The sequence below is a fragment of the Schistocerca serialis genome, chromosome 6, assembly GCF_023864345.2.
Source record: "Schistocerca serialis cubense isolate TAMUIC-IGC-003099 chromosome 6, iqSchSeri2.2, whole genome shotgun sequence".
NCBI classification, from domain to species: domain Eukaryota; kingdom Metazoa; phylum Arthropoda; class Insecta; order Orthoptera; family Acrididae; genus Schistocerca; species Schistocerca serialis.
Genome location: NC_064643.1, coordinates 542,445,778 through 542,462,161, shown reverse-complemented (window position 1 = coordinate 542,462,161; position 16,384 = coordinate 542,445,778). Strand labels below are relative to the sequence as shown.

General features: G+C 44.7%; 1 protein-coding gene across 1 annotated transcript in view; it reads right to left on the bottom strand.

Annotated features, from left to right (window-relative positions):
- LOC126484972 (neural-cadherin-like) overlaps nucleotides 1-16,384 on the bottom strand; it is a 431,022-nt gene that overhangs the window by 305,886 nt on the left and 108,752 nt on the right. Inside the window, exon 3 of the mRNA XM_050108576.1 lies at nucleotides 11,942-12,057. Within this exon, the coding sequence (XP_049964533.1) occupies nucleotides 11,942-12,057 (116 nt within the window). The remainder of the gene's footprint in view (nucleotides 1-11,941; nucleotides 12,058-16,384) is intronic.

Genomic DNA, 16,384 nt, shown 5'->3' with positions numbered 1-16,384 from the left:
TTGTCTTGATGAAGATACTATACACACTGAGATGACAAAGTCATAGGACACCTTCTAATATCCTTTTTCCCGTCTTAGTGCAGCAGTTACACTTGGGATGGACACGGCGTTGGAAGTCCTCTGCAGAAAAATTGAGCTATGCTGCCTCAATATCCGTACATTATTGGGAAAATGTAGCCATTGCAGGATTTTTTGCACGAACTGATGTCTCGATTATGTCCCAAAAATGTCCGATGGGATTCATGTCGAGCGATGCGGATGGCCAAATCATTCGCCAGAACTGTCCAGAACGGTCTTCCGACCAATCGCGAACAACTGTGGTCCAGTGACATAGCGCATTGTCATCTATAAAAAGTTTCATGGTTGTTTGGAAACATGAAGTCCTTGAATGGCTGGAAACGGTCTCCAAGGCCATTTCCAGTCAATTATCGGTTCATTTGGATCAGACGGACCAGTCTATTTCATGGAAATACAGCCCACACCACTATGGAGCCACCATCAGCTTAGACAGTGCCTTGTTGGCAACTTGGGTCCATAGCTTTGTACGGTCTGCGCCACACTCAACCTTACCATCAGCTCTTAACAACTGAAATCGGGACTCACTTGACCAGGCCACGGTTTTCCAGTCGTCTAGGATCCAGCCGATAGGGTCATGAGCCCAGGGGAGGCGCTGCAGACGATGTCGTGGTGTTAGTGAAGGCACTCGCGGCGGTCGTCTGCTGCCATCACCCATTATCGCCAAATTTCTTCGCACTGTCGTAACGGATACCTTCGTCGTACGTCCCACATTGATTTCTGCAGTTACTTCACGCAGTGTTCTTTGTCTGTTAGCAGTGATAGATCGATGCAAACGCCGCTGCTCTCGGTCGTTAAGAGAAGGTTATCGGCCTCTGCGTTGTCCTTGGTGAGAGGTAATGCCTGAATGTGGTGTTCTTCGGCACACTCTTAGAACTTTGGATCGCGGAATATTGAATTCCCTAACAATTTCCGAAATGGAATGTCCCAAGCGTCCAGCTTTAACAACCACCCGGCGTTCAGAGTCTGTTAATTTCCGTCATGCGGCCATATCATATCGGAAACCTTTTCACATGAGTCACCTGAGTACTAATGATAGCTCCGCCAATGGCCTGCAGTTCTACAGGGTGGTCCATCGACAGTGACCGGGCCAAATATCTCACGAAATAAGGATCAAACGAAAAAACTACAAGGAACGAAACTCGTCTAGCTTGAAGGGGGAAACCTGATGGCGCTATAGCTGGGCAGCTAGAGGCGCTGCCGTAGCTCAAACAGATATCAACAGCGGTTTCTTAAATAGGAACCCCCATTGTTTACTATATATTCGTGTAGTACGTAAAGAAATATGAATGTTTTAGTTGGACCACTTTTTTCGCTTTGTGATAGATGGCGCTGTAATAGTCACAAACGTGGTATCACGTAACATTCCGCCAGTGCGGACGGTGTTTGCGTCATGATACATTACCCGTCTTAAAATGGACCGTTTACGAATTGCGGAAAAGGTCGATATCGTGTTGATGTATGGCTATTGCGCTCAAAATGCGCAACGGGAGTGAGCTATGTATGCTGCTCGGTATATTGGACGACATCATCCAAGTGTCCGGACCGTTCGCCGGATAGTTACGTTATTTAAGGAAACAGGAAGTGTTCAGCCACATGTGAAATGTCAACCACAACCTGCAACAAATGATGATGCCCAAGTAGGTATTGTAGCTGCTGTCGCGGCTAATCCGCATATCAGTAGCAGACAAATTGCGCGAGAATCGGGAATCTCAAAAACGTCGGTGATGAGAATGCTATATCAACGTCGATTGCACCCGTACCAGATTTCTATGCACCAGCAATTGCATGGCTACGAGTTTGAATGTCGTGTACAGCTCTACCACTGGGCACAAGAGAAATTATGGGACGATGACAGATTTTTTGCACGCGTTCTATTTAGTGACGAAGCGTCATTCACCAACAGCGGTAACGTAAACCGGCATAATATGCACTGTTGGGCAACGGAAAATCCACGATGGCTGCGACAAGTGGAACATCAGCGACCTTGGCAGGTTAATGTATGGTTCGGCATTAGGGGAGGAAGGATAATTGGCCCTCATATTATCGATAGCAATCTAAATGGTACAATGTATGCTGGTTTCCTACGTAATGTTGTAGCGATGTTACTACGAGATGTCTTACTGCATGACAGAATGGCGATGAACTTCCATCATGATGGGTGTTCGGCACATAGCTCGCGTGCGGTTGAAGCGGTATCGAATAGCATGTTTCATGACAGGTGGATTGGTCGTCGAAGCACCATGCTATGTCCCGCACATTCACCGGATCTGACGTCCCCGAATTTCTTTCTGTGGCGAAAGATGAAGGATATTTGCTCTCGTGATCCACCGACAACGCCTGACAACATGCGTCAGCGCATTGTCAGTGCATGCGCTAACATTACGGAAGGCTGTTGAGAGGAATGTCGTTACACGTATTGCCAAATGCAGTGAAGTTGACGGACATCATTTTGAGCATTTATTGCATTAATGTGGCATTTACAGGTAATCACGCTGTAACAGCATGCGTTCTCAGAAATGTTACGTTCTCAAAGGTACATGTATCACATTGTAACAACCGAAATAAAATGTTCTGTATTTTAATTTAAAAAACCTACCTGTTACCAACTGTTCGTCTAAAATTGTGAGCCATATGTTTATGACTAATACAGCGTCATGTATCACAAAGCGAAAAAAGTGGTCCAACTAAGACATTCATTTTTCCTTACGTATAACACGAATAAGTAATAAAAAATGGGGGTTCCTATTTAAGAAAACGCAGTTGATATCCGTTTGACCTATGGCAGCGCCATCTAGCGGCCCAACCATAGCGCCATCTGGTTTCCCCCTTCAAGCTAGAAAAGTTTCGTTCTTTGTAGTTTTTTCGTTTGATCGTTATTTCGTGAGATATTTGGCCCGGTCACGATCTATGGACCACCCTGTATACCTTGCGTACCCGATACTACCGCCATCTGAATATTTGCATAATGGTATCACATGACGTTTGTTGCCTCAACGTAAAGGAGGCGAATTCAGCTGCATAATGTGATAAAAACCTATAGTAACTTCACCATTGCCTAGAGTGTTTCTTGCTTTGAGGCAGTGAGCTATAAATATCAGGAGTAGGTGTTTCAGTATTTTAGAGCCTGCGTCGTTTCATCGATAAAGCAGTGATGCCTTGGAAGACCTCCACAGCGAGTCCCCAAGAGCGCGCCTCACGGTACATCGTCAACTAACAGATCTGCATTTAAATTCTGAATTTACAGGCACAAGCAGCTCAGCGCACAAAATGCGAAAATACAAGTCCGTGTCAGATGGACCGCGGGTGGCTCTCCGTTACGACGTCGCTGTCGGAGCATTACGGCGGCAAGCGGTCCCCTGCGAGGTGTGTGGCGGTGCGTGCTGATAGCCCGCCGAGACCTGTTAAGGGCGCTGGCGCCTCGGCGGCACAGATAGCGGGAAGCAGGCGTCGACCGCGGCAAGTCGTCGCTGCTGGGAGGGCTAGGCTGCTAGCACTGGCTTACGTGGCGGAGGGAGGGCGCGTCGGAAACAACAGGGGCGGCTGCTGGCTGGCCTACCGCACGAGTGGTGCCTTTCTTCTACACAACTGGCCATTAAAATTGCTACACCAAGAAGAAATGCAGATGATGAACGGGTATTCATCGGACAAAAATACTAGAACTGACATGTGATTACATTTTCACGCAATTTGTGTACATAGATCCTGAGAAATCAGTACCCAGAACAACTACCTCTGCCCGTAATAACGGCCTTGATACGCCTGGGCATTGAGTCGAAAAGAGGTTGGATGGCGTGTACAGGTACAGCTACCCATGCAGCTTCAACACGATACCACAGTTCATCAAGAGTAGTGACTGGCGTATTGTGACGAGCCAGTTGCTCGGCCACCATTGACCAGACGTTTTCAGTTGGTGAGAGATCTGGAGAATGTGCTGGCCAGGGCAGCAGTCGAACATTTTCTGTATCCAGAAAGGCCCGTACAGGACCTGCAACATGCGGTCGTGCATTGTCCTGCTGAAATGTAGGGTCTCGCAGGGATCGAATGAAGGGTAGAGACACGGGTCGTAACACATCTGAAATGTAACGAGCACTGTTCAAAGTACCGTCAATGCGAACAAGAGGTGCACGAGACGTGTAACCAATGGCACCCCATACCATCACGCCCGGTGATACGCCGGTATGGCGATGACGAATACACGGTTCCAATGTGCGCTCACCGCGATGTCGCCAAAAACGGATGTGACCATCCTGATGCTGTAAACAGAACCTGGATTCATCCGAACAAAAAACGTCTTTCCATTCGTGCACCCAGGTTCGTCGTTGAGTACACCATCGCAGGCGCTCCTGTCTGTGATGCAGCGTCAAGGTAACCGCCGCCATGGTGTGCGATCTGATAGTCCATGCTGCTGCAAACGTCGCCGAACTGTTCGTGCACATGGTTGTTGTCTTGCAAACGTCCCCATGTGTTGACTCAGGGATCGAGACGTGGCTGCACGATCCGTTACAGCCAAGCGGATAAGATGCCTGTCATCTCGACTGCTAGTGATACGAAGCCGTTGGGATCCAGCAGGGCGGTCCGTATTACGTTCCTGAACCCACCGATTCCATATTCTGCTAACAGTCATTGGATCTCGACCAACGCGAGCAGCAATGTCGCGATACGATAAACCGCAATCGCGATAGGCTAAAATCCGACCTTTATTAAAGCCGGAAACGTGATGGTACGCATTTCTCCTCCTTACACGAGGCATCACAACAATGTTTCACCAGGCAACGCCGGTCAACTGCTGTTTGTGCATGAAAAATCGATTGGAAACTTTCCTTATGTCAGCGCCAACCGGCGCCAACCTTGTGTGAATGCTCTGAAAAGCTAATCATTTGCAGATCACGGCATCTTCTTCCTGTCTGTAGCACGTCATGTTCGTCGTGTAACAATTTTAATGGCCAGTAGTGTATCATCAAATATTTCGCCACGCTCTACGATGGTGATTCTTCTTGTGCACTCCAGTAGATACGAGATTCTGTTTCTGAACATTGCTAGACAGGCTAAGCCGGAAATTACGTTTGCACTATCGGGTCGTCATCTTCTACATTGCGGTGTTACAAAACTTCTTAACAAGCATTTTACAACTGTTACTGTAAAGATGGAGTTTCACGCTGAGTAATGCTGTTATGCAGTATCTCAAATCAGTCATTGTAAATATTAGGTCGGTGTGTAAGTTCGTGGAGCTTTTTTTTTTATCTTGTTATTCCGATCGATATGGTTTTATTTATGGATTCTGAAGTCTTATTTGTAGTACACTGTTGTTATTGAGTTCACATATTGTCGTTTAATTATTTGGAGATAGTAAATGGACTGTGTACGCTAGAAAATGGTGTGGTGTGCCAAGTGGAGAAACCGGAACATTTCCGGCATATTCTTCTGTTTGAGTTCAGTAGAGGGTGACAGCAGCAGAGGCAGCGAGAAACATTTCCACCCTATATGGAGATAAAGCCATTGGTAGAGCACGGTAAGAAAATGATTTTATCGTTTTAAGGAGCATCGTTTTAACGTTAGTGACTCTCCGTGTTCAGGAAGACTTTTGGGATTTGATCAAGATCGTTTAGTGTACGTCAGTATACTCGAGAACTAGCAAAAGTGATAAAATGTGATCATTCCTTCATAGTGCAACATTTGCATGCAGTGGGGAAGGTTGAAAAATCGGGTGTTCGGTACTGCATGATCTAAGCCAAAATCACAAAAATCAGCGGGTGGGCATACGCGCATCTCACTGCTTGCTTCTATCACTTGGCTCGTGAATAACACCGACCCTATTCTGGATCGTCACTGGTGAGGAGAAATGGTGTTTTTATGCTAACATAAGGAAAAGGAAGGAATAGTTGAGCCCAAACAAAGCAGCAATTCGCCGTACAAAGAACCTGCGGAGATCGACAAAAGATTATGTTATGCATCTGGAACAGCGGGGCTGTGGTGTGCTACGAATTGCTTCTACGAGGTGTATCCATCACTGCTGACATTTATTGTCAACATCTGAGACGTTTTGCAGACACAATCCAAGAACAACGACCAGCAAGATTGCGTTAAGTGACTGTACTACACGCTAACACTATACAGGAGTCATTCCGCACCCACGTTATTCACCTGATTTTGCGCCCTCAGATTCCCATCTCTCTGTCGAACAACGTTCAAGGAACTTCGTTTTCGTTTGAAAATGCGCTTTAAACATGGCTCGACGAGTCTTCCCCTCAAAACCACGTTATTTCGGCAGCCGCGGAATCGAAGAGATACACCAACGTTGGCGGACTGTTGTAAATAGTGAGGGAGAATATGTTACTGATGACTGAAGTCTCTGTTATGTGTATCTGTTGTTTTTACTGAACTACGAAAAAACGCTACGAACTCTAATATTCAGAGGGCCGTCTACATCTACAGTGAGAATGCACTTAATTCAACAGAAATAAATTACAGGATACTGGTATATTCTGCGACCTGTCAAAGGCATTTTACAATGTAAATCACAATATCCCTTTAAGTAAATTACAATATTGCAGTCTATCCGAATCTTCCGCGAAATGTTCAAATCCTATATGTCTGACAGAATGCAAAGGGTATAATTTGAAAAGAGGCATGTATCCATGAAGCATCATCCAACTAGAAAATAATTACATGTGGATTCCCAAAAGGTTGAAACTCAGGATCCTCACTTTTTTCATGTGTACATAAATGGCCTTTCATCTGTGACATTACCAGATGTCAAGTTTGTTCTGTACGCCGGTGACAAATACATTGCAATAAATAGCAATACAAGTATACTCTTAGAAAGATGACTAATGAAATTTTCATGGATGGGTGCAAGCCGGTTTTTTGCCATTAAACTTTGAAAAAATATACGACATGCAGTTTACAACCTGTAAATAATTATTCACTAAGTACAATGATGTTAATATCAACCGCAATCATAAAGTCAGTAAAACTGTACCCTTTAATAAACATAATAAACGAATCCTTCGCATCAGGGAAATTTCCACAGTATTTAAAACAGGCAAGAGACGAGCCTCTACGAAAGAAAGGTAATGCAGAAGATAAATAAAATTATCGGCCCATAATAGAATGAAGTATGAAAGACAGATTAATTAATCACTAGAATAAATACAACCTTCTAAGTGAATCACAGTCTGATTTCCGAAGTGGTAGAAGTACGTAATCAGCCACAGTAGAATACACAAAAGTGGTGTTTTGCACTCTTGACAAAGGTGAGTGTGTCACGGGCATATTTCTAGATCATTGTAAGGCTTTTGGTACTGTTAACATATGATTCAAGTAAATAAGCCAGGAGCATTAGGAGTAAGACGAGTATCTTATGAGCGGTTCCGATCCTGTCTACCACAGCAGAGATAACACATATCTCAAATAAGTCTAAACTTTCAGTAAAATACTAATCTGAGCCAATACACAGTTAAACAGGATTTTCTCAGGGTACCATATTAGGACCAACACAGTTCCTGACACACATCAATGACTTTCTCATAGTGTTAGTCACAGGGAAAAAATTATCTTAGCTAATGACAGCAATGTAGTAGTCACAGAGATAATAAGAGAACTACTTGCAGAGAAAGCAAATGAAACCCTCAGAGTAGATTACAATTGGGCAATAAGCAATAAACTGACAATAAACGCAAAGAAAAGTAATCCCATGAATTTCGGTTTGAAGAGGGAAAGTGACATTGTTAAATTACATGTAGATGGCATCTCTATAAACCGTGCAACAGACACAAAATTTCTAGGAATCAATATTGATTCTCAGCTGAAGTGATGTGAACACACAAAGATGCTTGGAAATGGAATGGTATTAGCATGTTTATGCCCTTTCATTGTACACTCATTTATTATCTATGACATTCTTTCCTGGGGAAAGAATGCACGAAATATGGACACAGTTTTCAAACTGCAGAAAACCGTCTTAAGAATAATATACAAATACAGTAGCCGAGCACGTCTTGTCTTAGCACCGGTCCTGTAACACAATGGTGTCAGATCTGTGCATACGGACTGAACAGTAGAATACTTTCTTATTTCTATCCACATAGATTCATGATTCAGAAAGCTCCATCCTATAGTATAACGTATACACTGATGAGCCGAAACATAACGACCACTGCCCACCACGAGGTTGTATGCTGCCTGATGGCGCTGAGGGCACGTGAGGTGGCAGTAGAAGTTTGTGAACGGAGCAGAGGCGAATGGGAAATCATTTTCTCGGCGATACATCTTCTATTAAATCATCCTTTAACTCTTTTCTTACCGATGACATACAGGACATAAAATCCCGTCTAAGGCCTGCGATTATTTTTGTGTTAATAATTGGCAAACATTGCTGTACAATCGCAATAAAGTCATGAGATGTTCAATTGACTCTTTTATTAGAACATGTTACTCATTTCTAGATTGCACCCATCTTCAGACATCACAAACTGCAACTCCTTCCTAACTAACCAGGCGTACAGCCTTGACAACTCAAACAAAGTTATTGGACACTTTCTTTGAATTGTCAAGGCTGTACGCCTGGTTGGTTAGGAAGGAGTTGAAGTTCGTGATGCCTGAAGATGGGTGTAATCCAGAAACGCGTAACATGTTCTAATAAAAGAGTCAATTGAACATCTCACGACTTTATTGCGATTGTTCAGCATTGGTTGCCAATTATTACCCTTATCTTACCAATCTGAAATGAGCTGATAGTTTCGTTGGATCATTCCTCCTCAGTTTCTTTCGCTAGATGACCCACTTGTTTCCTTTTCAGTTTAATATGTTGTCATAACGTTCTCAATTCCTGTCTTACCTTTGACGCACTTACTCAACTCGAGTCCATTCCCGTTATTTCCGTCCTTGCTATTTTTCACAGCTCTTTGGTTTGTGTTCTGGGCAACTGGCTCCACTCGGCATGGTGAGGATATCCGAGGACCTAATAAAAGAAGCAACATCGGCTCCAGCTGGAACTCCATCGTTAACAACCGGCAAGATTTCCAAGCATTCCTGCAGTACAGTCGGGGCGACTGTAATGTAGGAATGTGCGGTAATCTCATAGGCTGTTAACGTTGGATGGCATTTTGGGCATAGGATGAAGCAGCGATCGGCCGGTTTCTTTCTATTGGGCATGATGGCAGAGTTAATTTTAGTTCAAAATGGTTCAAATGGCTCTGAGCACTATGGTACTTAACTTCTGAGGTCATCAGTCCCCTAGAACTTGGAACTACTTAAACCTAACTAACCTAAGGACATCACACACATCCATGCCCGAGGCAGGATTCGAACCTGCGACCGTAGCAGTCGCGCGGTTCCAGACTGTAGCGCCTAGAACCGCTCAGCCACTCCGGCCGGCGTTAATTTTAGTTCGATACGTTTTAAGGGTCTACGATACGGTAGAACATCCGATTATCTATTGGTAGAGTTCAGAGTCATCCTGTACAACTGATGGACCTCTAGTTATGCAGTGGCTACTGACGCGTAATTAGTATCTTTCGGAATCACAGCTGCCTAAGAAGGATGAAGAAAATAACCGATAGTGGCTACTCTGAAGGAATAGGTTTTAGCCGGTCTAATTTAATTAAACCAATAGGAAGCAACACTTTAAAAAGTCCAGCAAACAAAAATATTATGTTATTCAAGACATGCCAATAGGAGCGATCCTGTTGCCCACGCTCAAACAAGACTGCTGCCACCAAATTCGCTTTAGTCTTCTCCCCTTTTCCCGCTATGTGACGGCACATGGCCGAGAACGATAGCACAGCAATAGAGAGCTTTCAGGATAGCCATCAGAGCTTAGTACGCTGTGCTGACTTACACATACAGACAGTGTGTTTCACTAAATGTGCTTGTCTCTGCAAGTTACGAAGTAATAGGCAACGGAAATATTTATTGCGGTAGGTCACCATACGAAACGTTACACTGTCTGCGGACCTATGAACATAGTTTATTGTGTTATTATCCAAAGACTTACAGCAAAAAGATACAATTTTTTAATGGAACAATAGTTGTTTCTATCATGCACTGGAATCAGTAACATCAGCTGTGTATACATCAATTTAAATTACATTTCTATCACTTTTACTTTCGGCGCTTCAACCCTTCAAAGTTTCAGGGACAGATACCACACACGCTGCGCATAAAGCAATGCCCCTTCTAAGTGTGGTGCGGCCGAGTTGTAATGTCACCGATTTCACGGAGCGAGAAGCTTCCTCGATGCGCTGTTAGGCTACCGACTGTCGCCGCACACGGCCGTATACCCGACAGTTCGAGCCACACAAACAAACGGGGCTCAATACACCACAGTTACTGACATCGGATGAAGATGCCATACACGAACACCGAGTACGTTGAGATGTTGCTGATGCTCGGCGAGTGCCGACACGATGCCACTGAAGCAGCTATGGCGTACTCCGTGAGTTATCCTAGACGAAGAGCTCCGGCAGCCATTACGTTCTTACGTGCCGAACAACGACTTCAGGAAACAGGCAGCTTGGTAATGCACCACAGGAACAGACGAAGAACTGCAAGAAGTGAGTAGACTGAGGTGTTTGTTTTAGCTGCAGTACACCACGATCCCGATGTCAGCTTACGAGCCGTTGCTGCAGTCGTTGGTGTCAGGCTCACATCTGTGTGGCGTATAGCACACGGCCACAGGTTTCACCCGTACCGCCTGTCACTGACCCAGGAGCTGCATGAGAACGATTTCCGTGCGAGAGTTACATTCTGTGAACGGGCCATGCGTAATTTCACGCTGTAGTCTTTAGAAGGTGTTATGTTCTCTGATGAGTCCACGTTCACAAATTATGATGCAGTGAATCGCTATAACGTGAACAACTGGGCCGGAGACAATCCTCTGTGAGAACGAACTGTCGACCGTCAATGTAGCTGGTCTATTAATGTGTGGTGTGGAATCCTTGGGGACGAAATCATTGGTCCACACTACTTCCCAGGTTCACTGGCAGGTGAGTTATATAGCGCGTTCATAGTCGACAGTTTGGGTGGTCTCCTTGAACATCTATGTCTACACACGAGAGTCTATATGTGGATGCAGCACGATGGTCACTCAGCCCATTCTGCGCGTGCTGTTGTGGAAGAACTAAACAACAGGTTTGCAGGAATGTGGTTGGGGCGCCATAGTCCTCATTCATGGCCCGCAAGGTCGCCCGATTTAACACCATTAGATTTATTTTTGTGGGGATATCTAAAGGATCGTGTTTATGTCACTGAGTCCACATCCCCAGATGATCTACAACGGCACATCGAGGGCGCATGTTGCTCCGTGATACCGGTGTTGTTACATCTCGTCCGCAGATCATTTAGAAGGTGCATTGCATTGTGCATTCAAGAACAAGGACACACATTTGAACATCTCATTTAGATCAACTTCCCACCGCCAGAACATCCATCACCCACCACAAAGCCATGTATTATGTACAGCATGTGGTATCTGCCCTTGAAACTTTGAAGCGTTATAGCTACCAAACTAAAAGTGATAGGAATGTAATTGAAATTGAGGCATACACAGCTGGTGTTACTGATTCCAGTGCATGATAGAAACAACTATTGTTCTATTTAAAAAAACTGTATCTTTTTGCTGTAACTCTGTGGATAATAACACAATAAACTATGGTCATAGCTCCACGGACAGTGTAACGTTTCTTATGGTGACCCACTGCAATAAATATTTCTGTCACCTATTACTTCGTAGCTCACAGAGGCAAACACATTTAGTGAAACACCCTGTATATCCATAGTGTCTTCGCTTCGCACGGGCAGGCGTTCGCCCGGGCACGCTTGACGACTGCGGCGCGACTTGGCTTCCAAAATTCAGACTACTCACCCTCTTCCTCGTCTCGTAGTCCAGCGGGCCCGCCACGTAGATGGCGCCCGTCATGTTCTTCACGGCGAAGGATCCACCTATGTTCCCGCTCGTGATCTCATATCGAATACGGGACGCTGCAACACAGGGAACACACGTGTTACAATCATACGTAAGGCACGTCTAATACAAGCGTACAAAAAGTACTAACAGAAAATGTTTATTTATTTGTCGGTTGCTGGGACACATTGCCACTCTAATCATACAGGGAATTCCAGAAATGTTGTGACGAATTTCGACGGGTCTTAGAGGGTGTCATGAGCAACAAAAATTGGAAATTTGTATTAAGGACAATGGGTCCAAACTGCTGAGGTTATCGGTCCCTAAGCTTACGTACTACTTAATATAACGTAAAATAACTTACGCTAAGGACAACATATACACCCATATCCGAGGGAGCAATCGAACCTCCGACGGGGGGAGCTGTGCGACATGAGAAACAAATCGAGGAGAGGAATCCATGTCCAAAACATGATCCAACGACGCTACAGAGCATAGACGTTACAGGGGGCTACCACTACGCCATTCCTTCGGCAGCAAACATGATGATGTACGCTGACTTTCTTTCTTTCTTTCTTTTGCTTGTGCCTTGTTGCCACAATGACGCAGGGTCGACATGTTTAATCGAAATTGGCAAGGTTAATTTAAGGGATGGCCGGATGCACTTCCTGCCTGTACCCCTCTGGACGGAATTAGTGTACCCCAATTGTCTGTGTCAAGTGTAATCCATGGAAAAGTGCGAATGTGTGCAAATGTCTGCGAGCCGTGTAACTCAGGCGGAACGTGGGGACCAGCCCGATATTCACCAAGTGGGATGTGGAAAACCGCCTAAAAACCACATCCAGGCTGGCCGGCACACCGGCTTCCGTCGTTAAGCCGCCGGGCGGTTTCGATCCGGGGCCGGCGCACCTACCCGAGTCCAGGAAGCTGCGCAATAGCGCTCTCGGCTAACCTGGCGGGTGATGATGTACGCTGACTGACGTAGGCAATGTTGTTTGTTATTCAGTGATCGTAAGTGACTGCAACGATCGCCATTGGAGAAGCTGCCTAGAAAGGCCGTGTTTCCTATGAGTGCACTGATCTGTTGCCTCGGTGGATAATGGTTTCAAACAAGGGTTTTCATTCGGCAGTTTTTATTTTTCTCCTGGAACCCTTTAAAATCTCCACTGTTTTTGAGTATTCAGGAGAAAAATCAACTGCAGATGTAAACCTGTGTCCGAAACTGTCATCCACCAAGGCAACAGAGCGTCGCCTTCATAGGAGACAAGGCCTGTCTGCACAATAGCTAGCTCTATCTTCTCCACTGACGCTTACGACAATCAGTCGAGATCACTGAATAATAAACAACTTTGCGAGACGATTCATCTACGGTCCGTCAGCGTACAAATTAACGTTTACTACCAAAGGGGTGGCCTAGCAGCAGGCGCCGGTGCCTATAAATTCGATGGTCTGTAGGGACGTTAGCTGACGTTTCCAGATGCGGGTTCCTATCCTTGAATTGTTGCTCAAGACACCATCTACAACCCTTCGAAGTTTGTCGAAGCATTCCTGGGGCACCCGAAATATGTATATGTGATTGGTAAGGAAATGTTCACAACCTCAGCTTTAAGATTAACGATCAGTTGGCAGCATTTGGCGTTCTTACGCAACCGTTCGGCTCACTGCCAGACTGACTTTAACTTAGAACATGAAGAACAATTAACCTGGGAGCACAATGTTCACATTGTGGGGATTCAATTTCTCTGTGGATAACAAACTAGGTCAATTTTTTAACTGTATCGCAGCCCTTTCAGTACTCTCCAAGTTGTTCTAGGGAAGATTTAAGACTGAGGTGAACAGCTCTTTCACGAAAGCAAATAAGAGATAGTGCAGAAAATCTGTTGCTACTGACAGGTCACTTTGTCATTTCAAACTCTTGTTCTGAAGTGTTTCTTTCTAGACTGCCGTGCTTTTAAGGGTTGCTGTAACATCATGTTCTGATATTACTGGTAAATTTTTGGGGTTCCAGTTCTACTGGAGGACTTAACCATTAAAGGGCGTCTCAGCATTTTTCGTGTGTTTAGGCAAGACTATCTTGTATGAAATGGCCTGATCTTCTAATAGGCTGCATACTCTTCTTCGACCGATGTTTCAGGCTCGAAATACGTAAAATGGAAGCTCATTAGACTAAGTGGCGCAGTGTGGAAATCTCGCAAAGCCCTCCAGGCAAGGTTAAAGGGGCCTGGCTTGTCCTTACCTTCAACGAATTTTTCGTTGGAGACGGTGGATGTGGTTGACTATGATGCCGAATATCTTGAGTGCCGATAGTTTTAATGGTTGAATGTGAAAGGTACACGCTATAGAGAAAGACGTGTAGTATACATAATCCTCCACAAAACAACGAAACTGGAGTAATGAGACAAAGTGCTCTGATTCTAAAGGACGTAATGGAGAGTTGCAGTCTATCGCTTCAGTATGTCGAAGCAACGAAGGAAATAAAATAGTTGCAGAACTGGGATTAAATTCAGAGTGACAGGATAGCAATCATAAGGTTCAATGATGACATTGCTATCCTTTGTGACTATATCCAGATTTTTCAGAAACCTCGCTCAGCGAAAGAGGAGCTAAAAAAAAAGCGGACTCGTATCTTGGCTTATCCTTAGATACTCGTCCGTTCCTGAGAAAACGACCGTTAAAGTTTTCGACGTTCCTTAGATGCCTCTTAGCGCACGCTAAGCGCAGCCCAAATGGACGCACTGTGGCTAGCGTCGCAGTTTTCACCCCTGTGTCCCGTGTCTGAAACACGATTACTGTTTTCATTTATTTTATTTTATTTTAATTTATCTACCCATGAGCGTAGAAGGTTACTACACAAATGTTTCTTGTTAAGTTAGTGGATGCGAGGGCTTTATATGAAATGTGCAATTACAGCTAGGTTTCACAATAAATGTCGTACATTTATCATATAAATGTGTATGGTACACGCCAAGTTAGCCGAGAGCGCTAATGCGCTGCTTCCTGGGCTCGGCCCCTGATCGAATCCGCCTGGCGGATTAACGATGCGGACCGCTATGCCGGCCAGCCTGGATGTGGTTTTTAGGCGGTTTTCCACATCCCGCTAGGTGAATACTGGGCTGATCCCTACGTTCCACCTTAGGTACACGACTCGCAGATGTTTGAAACCGTTCGCACCATTCCATGGTTCACACTCGACACAAACAGCTGGGGTATACTAATTCCGTTCCGGGGGGGTTCGAGGTGGCAGCAGGACGGCCATCCGGCCACCCTCTGCAACTAACACTGCCAAATCGATGGTAACACGGCCGACCCCGCGTGCAGCGGGACAAAGGCCTCAAGAAAGAAAGAAAAATATGTGTGTGTATGGTGTTTACCGGAGTTACAATTTTTTAAATTTCCATATTCTTCTAGTTCATTCTCATATCAATTCTTAATTCTTATATTTTATTGTTATGTTTATGAAAATTTGATGCATTCCCTTGGATGGTACCGATCGTAGAAACATGTTAAACATAGAAATTCCAAACACCACGAACTTCGCGCGGAGGGAAGTTAACCACAACGATATTCCTTCGTGTGAATCGGCCTCGGGAAAAAAACGTTGTTGACATTAATGAAGATTTTTAGCGTTTGCAATAATTTTGTGGCAAACTACGCATAACGGATCACTTTTCCGAAAACTGGCGCTTGCAGCTGATTATGAATCAAGGTACACTACAGGAATTTCACCGAAATCAATGGTTCAAATGGTTCAAATGGCTCTGAGCACTATGGGGCTTAACATCTGTGGTCATCAGTCCCCTAGAACTTAGAACTACTTAAACGTAACTAACCTAAGGACATCACACACATCCATGCCCGAGGCAGGATTCGAACCTGCGACCGTAGCGGTCACGCGGTTAAAGACTGTAGCGACTAGAACCGCACGGCCACATCGGCCGGCTCGAAATCAATTTCAAATAATTTTTCTACTTATTTATAGTATTTTAATTAATTCACCAGACATATAATTAGCAGATATTTAAATATAGAGTGAAACATTCGTGTAGTAATCTTCTGAGAACATGGGTAAATAAATGAAAATAAAAATAATAATTGGATTTCGAACACGGGGTGCGTAAGTGTGAAGCCACGACGTTAGCAACTGTGCCACAGCGTCCGTTGACATAAAGTACCTCAAAAACCGTCGTTATCTTACTAACGGCCGAATATCTGCGGATAAGCCGAAACACGTCGCTTATGATGATCCCTCTTCCACTGAACTAAGTTTCTGGGAAATCGTGTTATGGCACCTGCTGTGTTCTCCTCGTGAGTACGCAATATGGAGTAACAATGTAACAAACGAAGACGAGCGTACTGAGGAGCGACAGAAATGAGATAAGCGGCTAACTTAACATAAAAATAGAG